The sequence below is a fragment of the Mobula hypostoma genome, chromosome 8 (assembly GCF_963921235.1).
Source record: "Mobula hypostoma chromosome 8, sMobHyp1.1, whole genome shotgun sequence".
In the NCBI taxonomy this organism is placed as follows: Eukaryota; Metazoa; Chordata; class Chondrichthyes; order Myliobatiformes; family Myliobatidae; genus Mobula; species Mobula hypostoma.
Window position 1 is genome coordinate 83,527,882 of NC_086104.1, and position 18,461 is coordinate 83,546,342.

The window sequence follows — 18,461 nt, forward strand, 5'->3', positions numbered from 1 at the left end:
TCTCACACTTTATCTGCTTTGCCTGCCCACCACCTCCCTCTGGTGTTCCCCCCCTCCTCCTTTCTTTCTCCCTAGGCCTCCTGTCCCATGATCCTCTCATATCCCATTTGCCAATCACCTGTCTAGCTCTTGGCTCCATCCCTACCCCTCCTGTCTTCTCCTATGATTTCGGATCTCCCCCTCCCCATCCCACTTTCAAACTCTTACTATCTCTTCTTCCAGTTAGTCCTGACGAAGGGTCTCGGCCCAAAATGTCGACTGTACCTCTTCCTAGAGATGCTGCCTGGCCTATTGCATTCACCAGCAACTTAAAAATGAGGGGACATAGTTTTAAGGTGCCTGGAAGGAGGTACAGAGGGGATATCGGGGGTACAATTTTCACACAGAGAGTGGTGGATGCGTGGAATGCACTGCCAGCAACGGTGGTAGAGGTGGATACAATAGAGTCTTTTAAGAGATTCTTAGATAGGTACATGGAGCTTAGAAAAATAGAAGACTATACGGTAGGGAAATTCTACACAGTTTCTAGAATAGGTTATATGGTCAGCAAAACATTGTGGGCAGAAGGGCCTGTAATGTGCTGTATATTTCTAGGTTCTATGTTCTATGATTTCAATGTTCTAGGCAAGGAAGTTAACAAATCCATGTCCATGCCGAGTTTAAACGACTAATATTCATGATTAATCAAAAATAATGGCTGCCATATTTTGGGGATTCAACACTAGTGTTTCCCATCCTGTTGTGGGGTTTGCTCCTTGCTCCTTGCATACAGCAATGCAGTTTCTGTAAGCTAGCTGAGCTGGTCACTTTAATGAGGCTATAGAGGGGACCTGTGTCACTGACAACAGCAGCATTGGAGTCATAGATTTATACAGCAGGGAAACAGGCCTGACAGTGCAAATTATTCATGCTGAACTATTTTTCTGCCTGATCTAGTTTCATTTGCCCACATCCCACTAAATATTTCCTCTCCCTATATACTTGCTTAAAGCCATTCTTCTGATGAATACTCTTGGTATTACCCCAACCCCAAACTTTAATAACATTTTGTTTATGGTTGAGCCCAATGGATAAAGAATACTACATCTCCAGCTGCATTATCATTGTTTGAAATACAGGTGAACACTGTCATGCTCTTCAAGAATGAAGAGCTTCACAGTGCTACTATGCATAGCTGAAGTCTTTCACTCACTTTCAGTGGTGGCAGTGAAGTTAACATTCTAGAGTGCTTCTCTACCCCTCTTTAGCTGGAGTCAAGTCACTGCCACCCTAAGATCAATTAAATTAATAACTTCATGGAAGCAGAAATTGTAGCAGAAAATGTTGAGAAAATAATGTAGCACTTTGGCCTGACTATCGTTTCAAGACCTTAATCAGTTTTGAGCACTAACCAAGAGGCCGGCATAAAGTTCAAAGTTCAAAATTCAAAGTAAAGCTCTTGTCTGAGTATGTATATGTCACTATATACAGAACTACCTTGAGGTTCATTTTCTTGAAGGCATTTATAGCAAATAAAGAAATACAATAGAATTTATGAAAAACCATACATAACCAATGTACAGGAGAAGACAAATTGTGCAAATAATAAAAAAAATAAAAATAAATAAACAATATTTACTTGAGCAAATTTACAGAGTCCTTGAAAGTGAGACTGTGGAGTCAGTTCAGTGTTGAGGTTAAGTGAAGTTATCCATGCTGGTTCAGGAATCTGATGCTTTTATGGTAATAACTGCTTCAGAACGCATGGGACCCAAGGCTCTTTTACTTCCTGACCAAAGGTAATAGTGAGAACAGTGCATGTCCTGGGATGAGGGTGGTCTTTGATGATGGATTTTGCTTTCTTGTGGCAGCACTCCTTGTAAATGTGCTCAATTATGGGGAGGATTTTTCCTGTGATGGACAGGGCTGGGCATCGGTGTTTCCATACCAACTTCACAAGAACAGTACAAAGGAGTGCCACACTGATAAAGCTGACATCTTTTGAATCAGTCATGAAACTGACCTTAAACCATTTGCTCCTCAGATGGATGTAGAAGTTCCATTGAAATTATTCCAAAGAAGCCCAGCAGAAGTACGAATGATACCCTGGCTGATGTCAATCCACATTCAAAATAGCTAAAACCTATCCAGTAAAATCAATATTCTTTGTAAAAGCTTATTAGATACAAATTGGCTGTACATTTAGAAAATTATAATAGCGATGGCATATCAATAAAAGTACTTTAGATACCTTAAGTTCATTAACATTGATATATAAAAGTGTCATAATGGGGGCGCTAGTGGTGGACCCAAATGCAAGGCACAGACACTGAAGTACTCGGAACAAGACAAGGTGTGTCAAGAATGCAAGGGAAGTGGGGAAGAAATGACGCTGGACAAGACACAGGCCCTGGACGAGACTAGCATACAGGACCTGGGCTAGGACTAGACTAGGAAAGCGGGACCTGGACGAGGAACAAAGAACTTGGAACCTGGACAAGGGCTCGGAGCCAGAGACTGGACAGGGACCCGGAACCTGGGTTTTAACTCGGGCTCAGACTCCAGATCCAGGCAAGGACAAGACGTGGCAAGGCAGCAGGACTGGACATGGCGGCAGGACACGGGACTCTTGGGCAGGACATGGGACCAGAACTGGATGAGGACACGAAGCTAAGGCTTGGACTTTGGGGACTGGAACACAGAGTCTTGGTCTTGGGAGACAGGAACACAGAACACAGAGCCTTGGTAATCTTGGGAGGCAGGAACGCAGAACACAGAGCCTTGGTAATCTTGGGAGGCAGGGATGCAGAACACAGAGCCAGGACCACTCATTGGGAACAGGATATAGGGCTGGGACTCATACACAGAACACTGAACACGACAAGACAGTTCCCAACACTAGGTAGTGGCAAACGGCTGGACCTACCTAGCGATGGTGTGGACACAGAGACAGTTCCCAAGAACAAAAGACAGTTTCTTATCTAGACATAGCAAGGCTTCAATCTTGCTCCAGCAGTAGAACTTGTTACAGACGAGGACGCAGGCAAGGTTGCAGGCAAGTCTGCAGGCCAAGGCTTCAGGCAAAGGCTTCAGAAGGAAGGGGAAGGGAAGGGAACAGTCTAGCACCTGAAGCCAAACCCAGGAGCTATTTATGTAGCCAGCCCAAAATGAGAATCATGTGCCTCAATTAAGGCACACAACCGGACAAGGGAAAACCGGAAAACCTGGAATATGGATCAACGGACCGGACCATGAACCGGAATGTGGACTTTACAGACCAGACCATGACAAAAAGTCTATAAAATGTGATATGCATACCTGCTTGGAATGGCAACTGAGCTCTGACTGTGATTGCGAAAATCTGCAGAAAGTTGTGGACACAGCTCAGCACATCAAGGGAACTAGACTCCCCTCTATGGACCCTGCCTATACCTCACTGCCTCAGTAAAGCAGCCTCCATAATCAAAGACACCACACCTGCTATTCTCTCTTCTCCACGGTCCCATCAGGAAGACGATACAAAAGTCTGGAAGTATGTATCATCATGCTCAAGACCAGTTTCTATCCTGCTGTTATCAGTCTCGTGAATGGACCTCTTGTATGATAAATTGGACTCTTAACCTCACAAATATCTTGTTACAAACTTGAACTTTATTGTTTCCCTGCACTGCACTTTCTCTAGAGCTGTTACACCTTATTCTGCATTGTTATTGTTTTACCTTGTTCCACCTAAATGCACTGTGATTTGATCTGCATGAACAGAATGCAAGACAAGCAATTCATTGTATCTTGGTAAATGTGACAATAATAAAACAATACCAATACATAATGCTGACACGTGGGAAAATGGTAGAATTCTAAAGTATATTTAAATCAGATTTCAGTTAGTTTAGTATCCACCACACTTCATGAACGATCTCCTGGCCCCTAGAAAGGAAATGAAATGGGAAATAAGGAAACTTGGCAACAATAGAAGCAGGCAGGTTTCTCCCAGAGCAACTTACAGTGACTATAGAACTCATTGTCTGAAAGGTTGATAGAAAAGTATCAAAAGTAACTTTAATAATAAGTTTTGCCTCTGCTATGCATTTGAAAGTGAAAAGGGTTTCCAATAACTCTCTCCAGTGCCTAGCACATCAGTCAGTTAGGCTGGGTTGTTCGTTGAAACGACAAGAAAATACTGTAGTTGTCACACTATACTGAAGCTAAAGTACATCAGGAAATTGGTTGATGCTGAAAACATCAACAAACAGGTGTAACACCCTGGGAATGGGAAAGGTTTCACAGCAAACGTAATGGTGTTTATGTGCTTTCTAGCTGCTCTTTTCGCTAAATATTCCAAAAATGCTTCTTTAAAAGCCTCCAGTTGTTGAACCAATAAAGACCACCACATTCGTTAGGAATTTGTTAGGATTTATTTTGGGGGCCACAAGACACATTTTCCCTCTTATTTTGTTCACATAAGCCCCACCGACTTTTAATTGTTTCTTTTAGTTGTTGGAACCCATTATACTGCAAAATTAGCCCCGGTTCTTCTCTAATGTGCCTAAATTGCGAAACGCGAAGTTCTAAATGAGAACCGCGCGTATTTACGGCTCTGAACTGTCGTGGCGCATTCAGCAGCTCAGTGTCCGAATTAGCAGCAGCCAACCATCGGGGGGAGCCGTCGGCCAACCTTTATTTATGTTTATTCCTTGATTGCGGTTAATACAGTAATTTACAGTAAACGTACACAATCCGTATCAACGCAATTCGTACCGGGGTCATTTCTGTAACATTGTCTGAGGCTCTTTCTTTTCAATCCACCTTACATATGTGTGGAAAACGAAGTTAAAGCAAACCTCCAACATTTGGGACAAAGTGAGAGAGAGTCAGCAAACAACCGAAGTAGTTTTTGCATAAAACTTCTGTAAAAAAAACGACTTCAGCAAATAGAACATAAAATAGTACAGCACAGTACAGGCCCTTCGGCCCACAATGCTGTGCCGACCCTTAAACCCTGCCTCCCATATAACCCCCACCTTAAATTCCTCCATATATCTGTTAAAGCTGGGTCGACAGAAATAAAGGAACAACAGTACACCCTTTACCCTGTACATCCGCACTATGAGGTTTGTGCAGCTTTGGGACTACTCGGCTAAACGAGATAGTTCACAGTGAACATTCACCTTGCAGACTAACCGCTCCTCCTCCTCCTCACTTCTGGTCACGCTTGTTCAACCTGACGGGTTGGCCGCGATGACACACGGCAGAACTGGTAGAACTGACCTTTTAGATCTGTATACACTCCGTGTACCAAAGTTATTGGCCGTTTACAAGGAACAAAGAGCCATTTGTAAAGCAGGACTGGAAAGACCAGTACAAGATCACAAAAAAAATGGTAAATTTAAACCAGTCACTTAAATTAGACCGGACGCTCAGGAATATCCCATCTTTGCCCCATCTTCCGATCCCACTTGCATTGAGTTTGGAAGCGACTTTGCAGGCAAAAAATCCCAGATTATCGAATATTTGTATTTGTTTCCAATATTAATTAGATTATATTGAGGATTGCGAGAGTTACGACTGACCGGGGTAAATTAACGTTATCTTGTTGGAGCTGTGGCCTTAGTGTCGAATATGAACATGAATGTATCACCTGGGCCCTCAGTTTGCCCCGCCATTCGATATGATCGAGGCTCATATTCATTCTGCGCTCGGCGGCACGTTAGAGCTATTTGCTGGGAAACGTTCTCTCGGAGACCGTCTCACACCCTTTGGATGGGTAGGGTGTAATTATAGTTATATAATGAAGCTTGGCTGACAAGTTGCATCCAAGATCTTAAACATTGATTTTACTTGTTTTCGAATGTGAACCCCGAACTCTCCTAATATTGCATATTCCGCCAAAAAGTAAAGAGAGATTCGCAGATGCAGGAATTCTGAAATAGAAATGCCGGAAGTATTTAAGACGGCATCTGCGGAGAGAGAAAAAGTCAGTGTATCAGGTCGCTGACCTTTCACCGCTTGGCTCTACTACAGATAAAGCCACTCTTATACAGATCTCCTCAGACAGAGCAAAAGTGGCAGCCTGCAGTATGACTCCCATTGTTCGCAGGAGTTGCACATTCTACAAATAATGCTCTTAAAGCCCTCTCCGTTGGTTGGGGTCGGCCATGGATGTTGCGTTCTAGCTGTTTTGCGTCGAAGTCAATGCGCAAGCCCGACGATATGGAGGGCAAGCCGTTGTCCACGAAGCGGACTCCCCCTCTCCACGCCGCTGATGAATCCAAAGGAACGGCAGTGACTGATACAGTTCGGGCGTCGCAGGTGCTGCCAGTTCGCGTTGAACTCAAAGTAGGGGCGCCAGCTCCGGATTTTTCCTTGGGGTTTACTCCCGTAGCCTTCTGCATGAGTGGGTATAACCGCAAGGCAGCGGAGTTTTGAGATCAGAGTTTTCCTTTTCCAAGTAATGCTTCACACAGAAGCAAGATGCAACAACGGCCTTTGATGGCGAAAGGAAGCTCCCACCCCCAATCAAAATTGACTGAACTGCGATCGAAACGGTCAATAAACTGAGTGCTATTTTTGTTTATTGTTGTCTGCTAAAACCACGCGGTGATGTAGGATCGCCACAGAGCCCGCAGGCGGTGCATATACAGAGAGAAAAAAAATCAGCTAATCCGGCCTCCAATAAAGTCATGTTTTGGCAGACTCTTTTGTGTTTAAGTTAGTAGATGCGTTAAACTTCTGTTGATAAACATACGCACGTGGAATTTATTCAATGTACAAACATTACCTGATTATACTGCAAGTAACCAAATAATACAATAATTGAACAGCATAATGACTATATATGTCATATAATAATTGAATATATAGTATGCGTGTGTGCGCGTGCGCAAAGTAATTGAGTTACTGAAGGTTTAACGCTGCAAGCTTTACTTAGTAAGTCACCGTTTTACCAGCATTTCTGCGGCAGTTTAGACCATGTCTGAATTTAGCGAGGAATGTTGGCCCGTGTTATAACGTTGTGTATTCTTGTATTAAGTCTTATAACGCAAAACCATCCCGCAGACAAACTAAGCCAATCCTTGGCCCAGGACAACATGTGTGAACTTTAATTTTCTAACGAATTTCTTTACCTTTTCTTCCCTCCCCCCGCCCAATGTTTGTTTGCTTTCCTTTCCTCGAAATCTAACGTTTTCTCCTTATGTTAGTTTGTAAGAGACCAAACTGAACACTGGCCTATCGCCAGGGCTGGTTAGAACAGGCACTCTGAATTTGGTTGGCCAGTGAGGTAAAATAAGTCTGCTCAGACCTGGTTTGTTAACCAACAATTAAGTTTTCGTTCCCATATGACTAGACACAACTACACATGACAGCGATTGAACTCGGCTCAAAAATAAAACGTCCTCTCGATCCATAAATTAACACTTAGTCAATAATATCCCACTATGTGTTGGATAGTGCGGTTAATCAAACAAAAACAGTCTTGTAAAAGAAGTAACTTTGAAATAGTTTTTTTAAATTCTGCTATTAATGGAACAAATCGGATTAAGGTTTAATGAATCTATTCAAACGTTGCCTTTTGATGCTGTTGGCAGGTGTACAATGGAGGGGCAGAATCGAATGCACTCACGCCTAGGTGTGAGATGATTATTCAAATAGGCTGCAAAGAAATTGGGATTGGAGGTTGGTGTGGCGCGCACACAGCTATATCACAGTTCACCGCCAGCCACCCACGTCACTTCAAGCCACTGTCATCACGAGCTGCCTCTGGATCGCTTTGGGCGGCAGTAAACCAGGAGCCAGCACTTTTCAAATAACCTATTCCGCAATCCGACACAGGGGGTGATCCGTCGCCCAGAATCTTCTTTTAGCAGAAGCGCAGACGCTTCTCTCTCTCTCTCTCTCTCTCTCTCTCTCTCTCTCTCTCTCTTTCTCTTTCTCTCCCTCTCTATCCCTCTTTCCCCCTCTCCCTCCTCTCCCTCTCTCCCTTCTCTCTCTCTGTCTCTGTCACTCTCTTCTCTCTCTCTCTCCCTCTCTCTATCTATCTATCTATCTATCTCTCTCTCACCCTCTCTATCTGCTCCCGATCCCTAATGCATTCTACCTCCAACATGCTGGGTGCAGTGAAAATGGAAGGACATGAACACACAGACTGGAGCTCCTACTATGGAGAGCCCGAGGTAGGTTTCGGCACAAAAAGCAATCCTCTTTATGTACAAGATAATATTAGCCTTAAGATAATATTAACTTTGTGATCAAATATTGACTTGCGGCGCCTCCAATTCCTCCTCGATTTGCACGCAATAGTCTTTAAACAAAGTTCTATTTGGCTAAAATAAAGTTTCAGTTGTGCATTTAAATACTTATAAAGCGCAGGAGACATAACTGATTCGACTTTTCTGTGCTTGGAGATTATATTCCGTATTATTTACGGAAATCCAGATGTTGGGTTTCCTCCTCACTTCGATATATTAATCGAAGTTTATTAACTACGCGACGGCTTTTTATTTTTTTTCTTTATCTTCCTCTGGGCTTTATGGTGTATACCTTTGCTGAAATCGTTTATGATAAATTGCCATCATAATATAGTAATCTTTTATTTTGTTTTAAAACAAATCCTTCTGATTATTCGAGAGGTTAAGATAAAAATTGTAAAAAGAATCAATATAATTCATAAAAAGGCATTGTCATTAGTTAGTCAGCAGATGAATGCCTCTTTAGTAGAATTATTAGGACGATGGATGAATTGTTATTTCCAAGGGAAAAAAACAATCAATTCAACAAAGGTGCCCCTTTGATGATTATAAATACTGTTAATAGAGTAAAGGATATTTTACATCGGATATCAAAGTAGACTAAGATTAGTGATGAGTTTAACGCCTTGAGTCGTTCCATATTATTAATCCTGTTTTATTTTATTTCTATCAAGGGGTATACCTCAGTGAGCAACATGAATGCGGGGATTGGAATGAACAGCATGAACACTTACATGAGTATGTCTGCAATGGGTACCACAGCCAACATGACAGCGGGATCCATGAACATGTCTTATGTGGGCACCGGCATGAGCCCGGCAATGACTGGCATGTCTCCTGGAGCAGGGGCAATGAACGGCATGGGAGCCGGGATGGCTGCCCTTAGCCCAAGCATGAGTCCAATAAGCGCTCAGGCCGGATCTATGAACGCCCTGACTTCTTACACCAATATGAGCATGAGCCCGATATATGGTCAATCCAATCTTAACAGATCCAGGGACCCCAAGACCTACCGCCGTAGTTATACCCACGCAAAACCGCCTTACTCTTACATCTCCCTCATTACCATGGCCATCCAGCAATCTCCCAGCAAGATGTTGACCCTGAGTGAAATCTATCAGTGGATAATGGATCTTTTCCCTTTCTACCGTCAGAACCAGCAGCGCTGGCAGAACTCCATCCGTCACTCTCTGTCCTTCAACGATTGCTTCCTTAAGGTGCCTAGGTCCCCGGACAAACCGGGCAAGGGCTCATTCTGGACCCTGCACCCCGACTCTGGCAATATGTTCGAGAACGGTTGCTACCTGCGGAGGCAGAAGCGCTTCAAGTGCGAGAAGAAGCAAGCGCTTAAAAACTCCCAGGATCCCAACAGGAAAACATCGGAGGCGGGCTCCACCGGTAGTGGCGGCAGCAGCTCGGAGAGCAGTACCGGCAATGAATCCCCGCATTCAAGCGGCTCTCCGGGCAGCGAGCAGAAGAGGTCCATGATGGATCTGAAGCCAAGCTCGGCTCTCAGCCCGGAGCACACTCATGCCAGCAACGCGGTGTCGCAAGCACAGCAACACTTGATGCACCACCAGCACCACTCGGTTCTGTCTCACATCCCTTCGGAAGCCCAGGGTCACCTTAAGGCGGATCACCACTACTCGTTCAACCACCCGTTCTCAATCAACAACTTAATGTCTTCCGAGCAACAGCACCACAAAATGGACTTGAAGGCTTACGAACAGGTGATGCATTATTCGAATTATAACTCCCCAATGTCTGCCAATCTACCAATGACCTCCAAATCGGTCTTAGACTCCTCGGCTATAGCGAGCGACACGTCCTACTACCAAGGTGTGTATTCAAGACCTATTATGAACTCCTCTTAAAAATATTTCCACGCACATAAGGACTTTGCCAACTGTGTATATTTGTAATAATAATTAAAAAAAAACATCGTTTGTGGCCAAGCATTCGAAAAATATTTTTTATGTTTTCAACCTGTTAGATGTCAAGTTCTTTAGCGATATTTTTTTTTGTGAAGGGAGGGGACGAGTTGGATTGTATTGTGCGGGGAGCACCAGTTTAAATGTTTTGTTTTAAGTGCAGAGGGGTTCGGAATAAAGGCAACGTAACCATGATATTTCTGTGTACAGTTTTAAATGCACCGTGCAACTTTCCATTGACGACAAAAACGAGCAATCGTTTCCTTTTCAACAAAAAAAACCCTTCGAAGGAAGGTAGCTGCCATTTTAACAAAAAAAAGAATCTGCAAGTAATTTATGGTTTGTGTATGCTTTATTTATGGCTTGTAAACGTCTGTTTTGGTAGTAGACTACCGAAGTTTCAGAATATATATTCGAAAGAAGTGTTAAGTGTTAGATGTACACAACTAATTCTGTCAACTGCAGTGATAAGACTTCTCGCTGACCCGTTAGCTCCCTTAAGCGAAAAGTTTTAATTGTTCACAAATTGTTGCACTTTTGGTAATTTTCCGTGATCCTGGGAGCCGGCGACTTCATAATTCCCATTTTTGCTACACGACCTGAAAGTGACTTAATTTATTGTTAAAACTGTAGATTTTAGTACGGAGGATTTTTTTCTTCTGTTTTCCCTTGTAAGAAATTTTAAAAAACTTTTCTCTTTCGCGTTGAAATGTTAACATTTTATAAAGACAAGTGTAATAAAAACACACAAATAAACGAACATATTTTCCTCCGATATAACAATCTGTGATGCTTTTTTAAAGATTTGTTCGCACATTGTTCATACTATTCAATCCCATCTCATCAGGCGATGAAAACAAGATTTAAAAGGGATTTCCTTATCAACAAAACAGCGTGGTTTCGATGCTCCAACGTTAAGTACCAAAGAATTTGGCTCTCAAAAGTTACTTTCAGCACTCAAATCGGATGTAAAAGTACGTTCGATGTTTCCTAATTTCATTTTTTCTTGTAAATCATACTGTCAGACGGTGCTAACCGGTTGATACCAGGCCAAATAATCCCAGCTTTCGGGGTGACTGATGGAACCGCGTATCTTGCACTAAAAATGGACGGGGTCACCTCAATAGTCTGATGCCGAGAATTTTTGGTCGAATAACCTTGTGTTTTTCCATAGGTAAGAGGTTTTGTGTGGGGTTTTTTTTGGAATTAGTGTTACAAGGGTTTTCTGTGTCGATCCTTATTTTTTCTGTCACGGTGCTGTTGCAACTAAGCAGTTTGGCGCCAGGTAAAGGGTTGGTCAGTCTGCTCTCTCTTGTCTTTGGTTCTGTTTTTTTTAATGGCGAAGGTTTCCCAATCAGAGAAAGCGTTACCCCTCTTTCAGTGTAAAGGACATTTAAAGGGAATGTTTAACTTGCATAAATATAGAGAGCCAGTTAGTGTTGACTGACAGTTATGCTCCGTATTAATTCACGGTTATATAAGCACGGTTTAACATTTGCTCTCCCAAGAAGCTACGCAATTGATACGCTACGTCTGCTAATATTTTCATGCTTGCATGAGTGGAAATATGAAAAGCATATTAATGCTATTCCACCGCATTTAGAAAAGATGGTTATATTGGAATGAAAATCTTTATATTTTGGTACACGCACAGTATCTGAACCTTTGAGATTCAGGTGATAATCGGGTTAGTTTCTATGGGCCTGATTGAATTCCCTACATCAGCTGAATGAGATCAGATATAATTGCTTCATTAAATAGGGCCACTTAACCACAATGGACGTTCAAAAAACATAGCCGCAATTGAAAATGTTAACACAATATGCTGGATCTCGAAATCCCATTATAATGTTGCTATTGTAGTCCCTATTAATTTAATTACGAAATGTTCGACTAATCTGGCAACTTTCTTATTTAAACTTGCAATACGTAATTCGGTAACGTATCTTATAAGAGTGGGAGGCGTGAAATAATTTCAATTGTTAAAATTAAAATTACCTTTCCCGACATATCAAACAGCTTAAAATAAAGCTGCTAAATGGGTGATGGTTATCAATTTTGACCTCATGAAGTTCAGCTACATTAACTTAACTTGGGCTGCGCTTAATTAATATAGTTGTACTCCTATTAGGTAGAATTCTGGAGCTGGTATGAAATTCTAACTGAGGGACAGTCCTCTCTTATCTGTTTCATTCAATCTCTTGGCTGGCATCATTGTTGAGTAAGATATACGTTTGTTAGCTCGCGTCTTGATCTGCGCTTATTTAGGCTGACGTGTAAATATCGTAGAAATGAAAACACCAAAGACTCAATTCATTTTAAAAAATGAAAATAAAGATTTGAATTACATCATCCGCAAATCCGGTGCTGGAAGCGAATATCCCATTTACGTCATCCTAGGCACCGTTCAAAATACAAATTGTATGGAATTGTATGATAGTATATCAATGTTAATATATCAGTGTTTTGAACAAAACTGATGTCAGTTTGCAAAGCATCCAACAATTAGGTGGCATTACAAAGTTTTTTTGCCCCGATGAAGGGTCTCAGCCCGAAACGTCGATTATTTATTCCTTTCCATAGGTGCTGCGTGACCTGCTGAGTTGCTCCAGCATTTTGTGTTTGCTGTTATTTTTTAATTTTACAGCATTTTGCACGAGCTTATCCGTCGTGCCTCCTGAAGATTGGGGACAAAGCATAATATCAATTTAAGAAGCTAAAACATGTATATTTTAACAAACGCACCTGATTTGGTTGGGGCCTTCCAACATAACACAAATTCTAGAGCAAAGATTTTAACGAACGCATCTAATTGGATTGGGGCCTTGCAATTTAACTCAAATTTCAATGCAACGATACAAGATCCAGGTCTACAGCAAGCTTCAGGAGGTCGCCTTAATCTCCCGGTTATTTCTACATGTTCATTCAGTCTGTTCACCAAATAAACGCATCTCAACCCCAAAGAACAAGACCTCGATCGGTGACGGCTACGTTTTATGCAAAGAGTATAAGTCATGCCACAATACGCCTCGCAGTTGTTTCAACCAACCCTAATTTCCCCAGTGAGACATTGCAAGCATTTTAAGGATATTAGACCTGTGATCATCGATGACTAGCTGCACGCTTCCTTAGCAGACACCGCGATGAATTTAAAAGGCACATCCTACAGCATTTGCCCTCGAAAGACCATCAAGAGAAAGCTCGGAAAATTCCTACTTTCCAGTGTATTAGGATTAGGTTTCAGAACCTTGCGTAAACTTAAGAAGTGGAATTAACAGTGGCGAATCTCAAAACTAAACAGTGAAAATGCAATGTTTTTTTTTAAAAAAAGGTACTGGGTTAGATTGCTGTCATTTTCCAATTCCGGATATGCTTTCCCACGCGCCAACGAAGTGTATGGCGTTCTATTCGACCAAAAATAACAACATTAAATCCCCTTCTAATTCCACATTGTTCCAACACACCGTTGCAACTGCAATCGCCTAGGAACAACTTGTATCTCGCTCCAAGGACACACACGTCGCGAACCAACCATGAAATTTGTTTCATTATCACATAAAGGCCTCCCGGAGCGAGAAAGAATACGGCTAGAAATGAGCCAACACCGGCGACAAAGACATGTGAATGCGATGCTCTAACCTGCATGTTCCACATCACAGGACCATTGTCAGGGGGTCGTTTTTAAACTACTTAAAAATGTCTCTCACTTCAATGATCCAGCAAGATAAGTTGCCGTATTACATCGAACTCTGACGCTGAACGATATAATTACACAGTGGGCAAGTTCAATAATTATAGGAGCAATATATACATACCCACGTATCATTTTAAATGGAGAAACGTTAGTAAAACACAACCACGCACACATTTTCACAAGTCAAAAGTACGCGCGCACGCGCGCGCACACACACACACACACACACACACACACACACACACACACACACACACACACACGCACACACACACACAGATATACACATACACAGGCGTGTTCATTTACAAGAACCCGTGCGCTGCCATTTATCATAGGTTCCAATATTAAAGACTTCCAGTGTTTTCGATTCTGTTCTATCCACGTTCTGTTCATTATATGCTGATTTTAATAATCATATTAATAATCATGTTACATGTGGTCGGTAAATACATCGGTTAAAGTAAATACGAAAACATACTTTCTACTGCACGTCACACTTCAATCAGTTTCCACAGGTATCTGTTATTTTCTAATTTTTCGTGCAATGTGTTTAAAGGAATTTTATGACACCGATCAATATCTTAGTAAAATAATCATTTTGGTCCTAGCCGGGCAGTGAAATCTTTGCTTTGTGCTAAAGTCAACACTGGCTGTGTTGAGCTCAAATAATCCAGCATTGCTTCGACTTCTTTACAGTCAGAACGCAGCTCCATGAGTTGGACTGTCGTCGTGGTTGGATCCACAAGTTCCAGGTACGTTATCTGCAAAATGCACGTTCATTTAAGGTTTTAAAAATATCCCAGCTAATATCGAATAAACTGATCCTAAATCTCTCTCGCCATTGTCAGCTATTCGAACAAACTATTATTGTTGAAATTTATGTAGATTGTGAGTGGAAAGCGATATGATGGGTCTAGCTATTAAATTAAGATCGTAACTGAAAATAACATTTTCTATTTTATTCTGCTTTTTTGTTTGTTTTAATAGGATTTGTGATCAAATTGAAATCAAATGCAACGAACCATTCAACGTGCATTCAATAAACGTGTTCGCATCTTCGCTTGCAACACGATGCTTTCAATTTGATGGCAGCCAAGTATTACATTTGTCTGTGAGTCATGTAAATCAACTAAGTTACTTATTTTCGAAAGGAGTGCTATTCTCCTTTAATATGCTATTTGGGTCCCTAGTGCTTTTAAATAAAAATGAGCATACAATACTTCCATTGACATCTATAAATAGACAAACTTAATAACGAAAGGATGCCCCTTTTAATTGGATTTAATAACTGAACAATGTTCACTCCTGAGAGTTAATGTTATCGAATTGAATCAAAAATAGACCCGGAATATATCAGGCAGACATAAAACTGTTAATGGAGGTCAGATAAATATATATAACGTTGGGTAGACAATTGGAATGAGATATATGGGTACAACTATTAGAAACAATGGAGATAGGATGGATGCATAGATAATTGAAGATAACAGATTTTCAAGACATCCATCTTTTGGTGAATCGGCCAGTGATGCGAAATGCATTGTTTCAAGTAAGTGGCGCTCGGGGAATTGAAGATTGCTTTATCTGCGAACAATGCTCCGAGAATCATTTTAAAACCGATAAGGCAACTGTAGTTAGATAATGGTGAAGCAGAAAGCAACCCAGGAAGAGTATAGTAAAGATTGGGAAGACGGCTCCTGTTTGCCGATATGCGAGCGATATGGAGAGAACTTCAAATAACAAACAAATCGAATTTGTCTACTGTGTGATCGTCAGAGAAAACACGAGATCTAACTCTGACATCCCAAATCTTAAAATGCCGTTCCTTGACGAATGTATATTTTACGGCTGCATTTGAAAATACAGACTCGAGAGTCTGGTGTCTCGCAGCGAAAACATAATAATCCGAAACGTCTGAATGTTTCTAATCCCCATTGTACTTCCGTTATTTATTCGCCTTTAAAGATGGTTTAAAATCTAGGAAGGAAATTAATTTGTTTGCTGGTGTACGGTGATTACAAAAGCTTTATTACAATGATTTATCAACATTGTTGGCTAATCAATCCGTTGTTATCATGCACGGTTTCCATTTACGCTTTGGGATAACAATATATTCGCTGCGATTACAATGCGAGCGCTAAAGTACGCTGTGTTTAATTTCTACGTTGCAATATTGTTAGTCTGGAGTTTCTAAACAAAATTCGACAAGTTAGCCTCCAGGATGTTTGAACAGCCATCTCATTATTCACCGTTCTCTGAGATATCGTTTTGATTTATGTTTTTTAAAGTGATTAAAACGGCCGGTAGAATATAAAACTAATGTTTTCACCTGGAAAACGCATGTAAACAGCGGCGTTGTCACAGCAGGATTAAACATATATGGAAACCCATCAAACCAGAGTGAGATACGTGGAAATCAATCCATACACAATAGGTCTGACCATATTAATCACACCAAAGCAACGACACGGGCGCAAATGAAACCAACGGCATTCTCTTCCCTAAAATATTATCACTCTGCGCCACATTTTAATTTCTATAATGTTGCGTTGTCCGAGTGGAAGTAAATAAATGAGAACGACAAGCGCGTTTACGTTATAACCATCTTGTAATAATATTGACAGTGGGTTCTCAAATGACGGATAAATAGGCAAATTTGCCTTTTAGTAATATATTACAGTACTGTATATTCGAAAACGAAACACACAGGTTATTTTAATGAGGCATTTTGGAACTTTGGTCAAGCATTCCCAAAAATTTAGAATCAAATTTTATTTCAGTCAATCTAACGTTATAACAGGAATCCGGAACAGGGACAATAACCAGAACAAGATCCAACCAATCAGGGTGTTAGTTCTTCCACAAGCAAAACATTGCTTGTTCCCTTAATTACAGGATCGATTGAGATTGCACAGTTAAAGTTATCACAGGGTATGGGGTCGGAGCGAGCGGATTCAGGATACCTTTAAACACTATCTCATTGGTGTTTAAGACAACAGGCCCACTCCTGTTCCCTAACAGTTATTTACTGATATTTTGAGCATGGCAGTAGGCTCCTGATCTACCGGGCAGCAATGATCGCTATGCTCCTGCACGTTTCTGATACCGATTGGCACAGGCATCGAAGAGATGCCTCAATAATGGCCTCGCAAGTACCCTTCTCCTTTTCGCTAGAAAAGCGTTTATTTATTTATCTATCTGGCGATTTATTTAGCGATAGAGCGCAGAGTAGACCCTTCCGGCGCTTCAACACACGCTTCCCCAGCGTCCCCACAACCCCGATTAACCCTAAGCTAAACAGGGGCAATTTACAATGACCAATTAACCTACCGATACATCCTTAGACTGTGGGAGAAAACCGGAGCACCCGGGGAAAACCCAAGCATTCCACGGGGAGGACATGGAGACTCCAAACAGATCGGCGCCGGAATTGAACTCCGAACTCCGGAACGCCCTACCCTACCATTGGCTCCAATAGCTGCTTCCGATAAAACGGCCACATAGTTGGTATGATCAACATCAGATTACGGGAGCAAACAACCCCGTTCTGAGCTCCGTCATGACATAACATTACCAAAGCGACACTGTGAAAAATCACTAATGTTCTCAGAGTCTCCTTAAAAAGTGTGGATTTCCCCACGGACATTTCAGGGAATCCCTGGTACCCAAACACGATCAAATGGAAGAGGGGCATTCGGGACCACAGTTCCATTGATTGGGCACAAAGAAGCCCACAGTAAACATCGGAAAGAGCCCCAGCATCTCCCAAACCGCCATATCGTCCGTTCTGCCGGTCATTTCCTGTCCTACTTGTTTCGTAGTCTGTGAATCCCGCATAGGCCTCATCAGTCAGTTCAGAACCCACAGAACCAGAATCAGCCTAGGTCTCTAGGAAACCTCCCACATCTAGGAGGTCTGTCTACTTGGCTGTCTGTCTCTCTCTTAGTCTTTCTAAAAAAAACTCCATATTCCAGCACCTACTGTTTCTTGTCTCTATGTCTGTCTGTCTATCTAAACATCTATCTCTCTATCGCCATTTGTAGCTATACTAGAATGCTATATGACATTTTCAAACTTCCAGAGGGTGAATTTACACCAGGAAACATATAATTAGTTTCTAAACCTCCGGCGGTATCGGACGACAGTAGAAATCTTGCCGTGTTTTCCCTCTCGTTTTCTATGGCACCCAAGTGTGATTTAACATGTCATATTTTTAATACATGACCACTTCTGTGCAGGACACGCTGAAAGGGTAATCGTTGTTAAATAATTAATACAGTTCTATTCCTCTAGTAATGCGAGTCTTCGGATTTGTCAATTACTTGTCATTAAATGAGTGTATGCCCACGTACTTCATTTCACATCCTTTGACGGAGAATAACCTTTTGTCAAGCCCACTCCAGCTTTGAATTAAACACAACTGGCCTTTTGATATCTAAGTTCAAAGCAACCCGTTTTTCCACATTTAATAACGCACCCACCCCTCCGTTAACGTCGCAAATTTAACAGTAATATTTTGTGAGAACGGGGCGATTTAATTTTAAAACGATCTCCGATAATGAACAAAAGGTCAATCGAATTTCGAAATAAATCTGGATAGAATCAAAC

At 41.6% G+C, this 18,461-nt stretch overlaps 1 protein-coding gene and 1 long non-coding RNA gene across 2 annotated transcripts; one reads left to right on the forward strand and one right to left on the reverse strand.

Moving 5' to 3' along the window:
• The first annotated feature begins 7,734 nt into the window (after positions 1-7,734).
• Positions 7,735-10,912, forward strand: foxa2 (forkhead box A2). Its single transcript, XM_063056235.1, has 2 exons — positions 7,735-8,150; positions 8,900-10,912. Exons 1-2 carry the CDS (start codon positions 8,064-8,066, stop codon positions 10,097-10,099), a joined length of 1,287 nt encoding a protein of 428 aa, XP_062912305.1. The 5' UTR covers positions 7,735-8,063; the 3' UTR covers positions 10,100-10,912.
• Positions 10,913-11,140: 228 nt separating this feature from the next.
• On the reverse strand, positions 11,141-17,294 carry LOC134350687 (uncharacterized). The gene is made up of 3 exons (XR_010018965.1): positions 17,184-17,294; positions 13,972-14,614; positions 11,141-12,833 (listed from the first exon to the last, which is right to left on the reverse strand). It is a non-coding gene; the product is annotated as an uncharacterized LOC134350687 (long non-coding RNA).
• Positions 17,295-18,461: the final 1,167 nt, after the last annotated feature.

Excerpts from the sequence above, each read along its gene's own strand:
- foxa2 (XM_063056235.1), top strand. The coding sequence starts at position 8,064 with ATGCATTCTACCTCCAACATGCTGGGTGCAGTGAAAATGGAAGGACAT. Across the intron at positions 8,151-8,899 it reads CCTACTATGGAGAGCCCGAG|GGGTATACCTCAGTGAGCAA; the intron begins GTAGGTTTCGGC and ends ATTTCTATCAAG.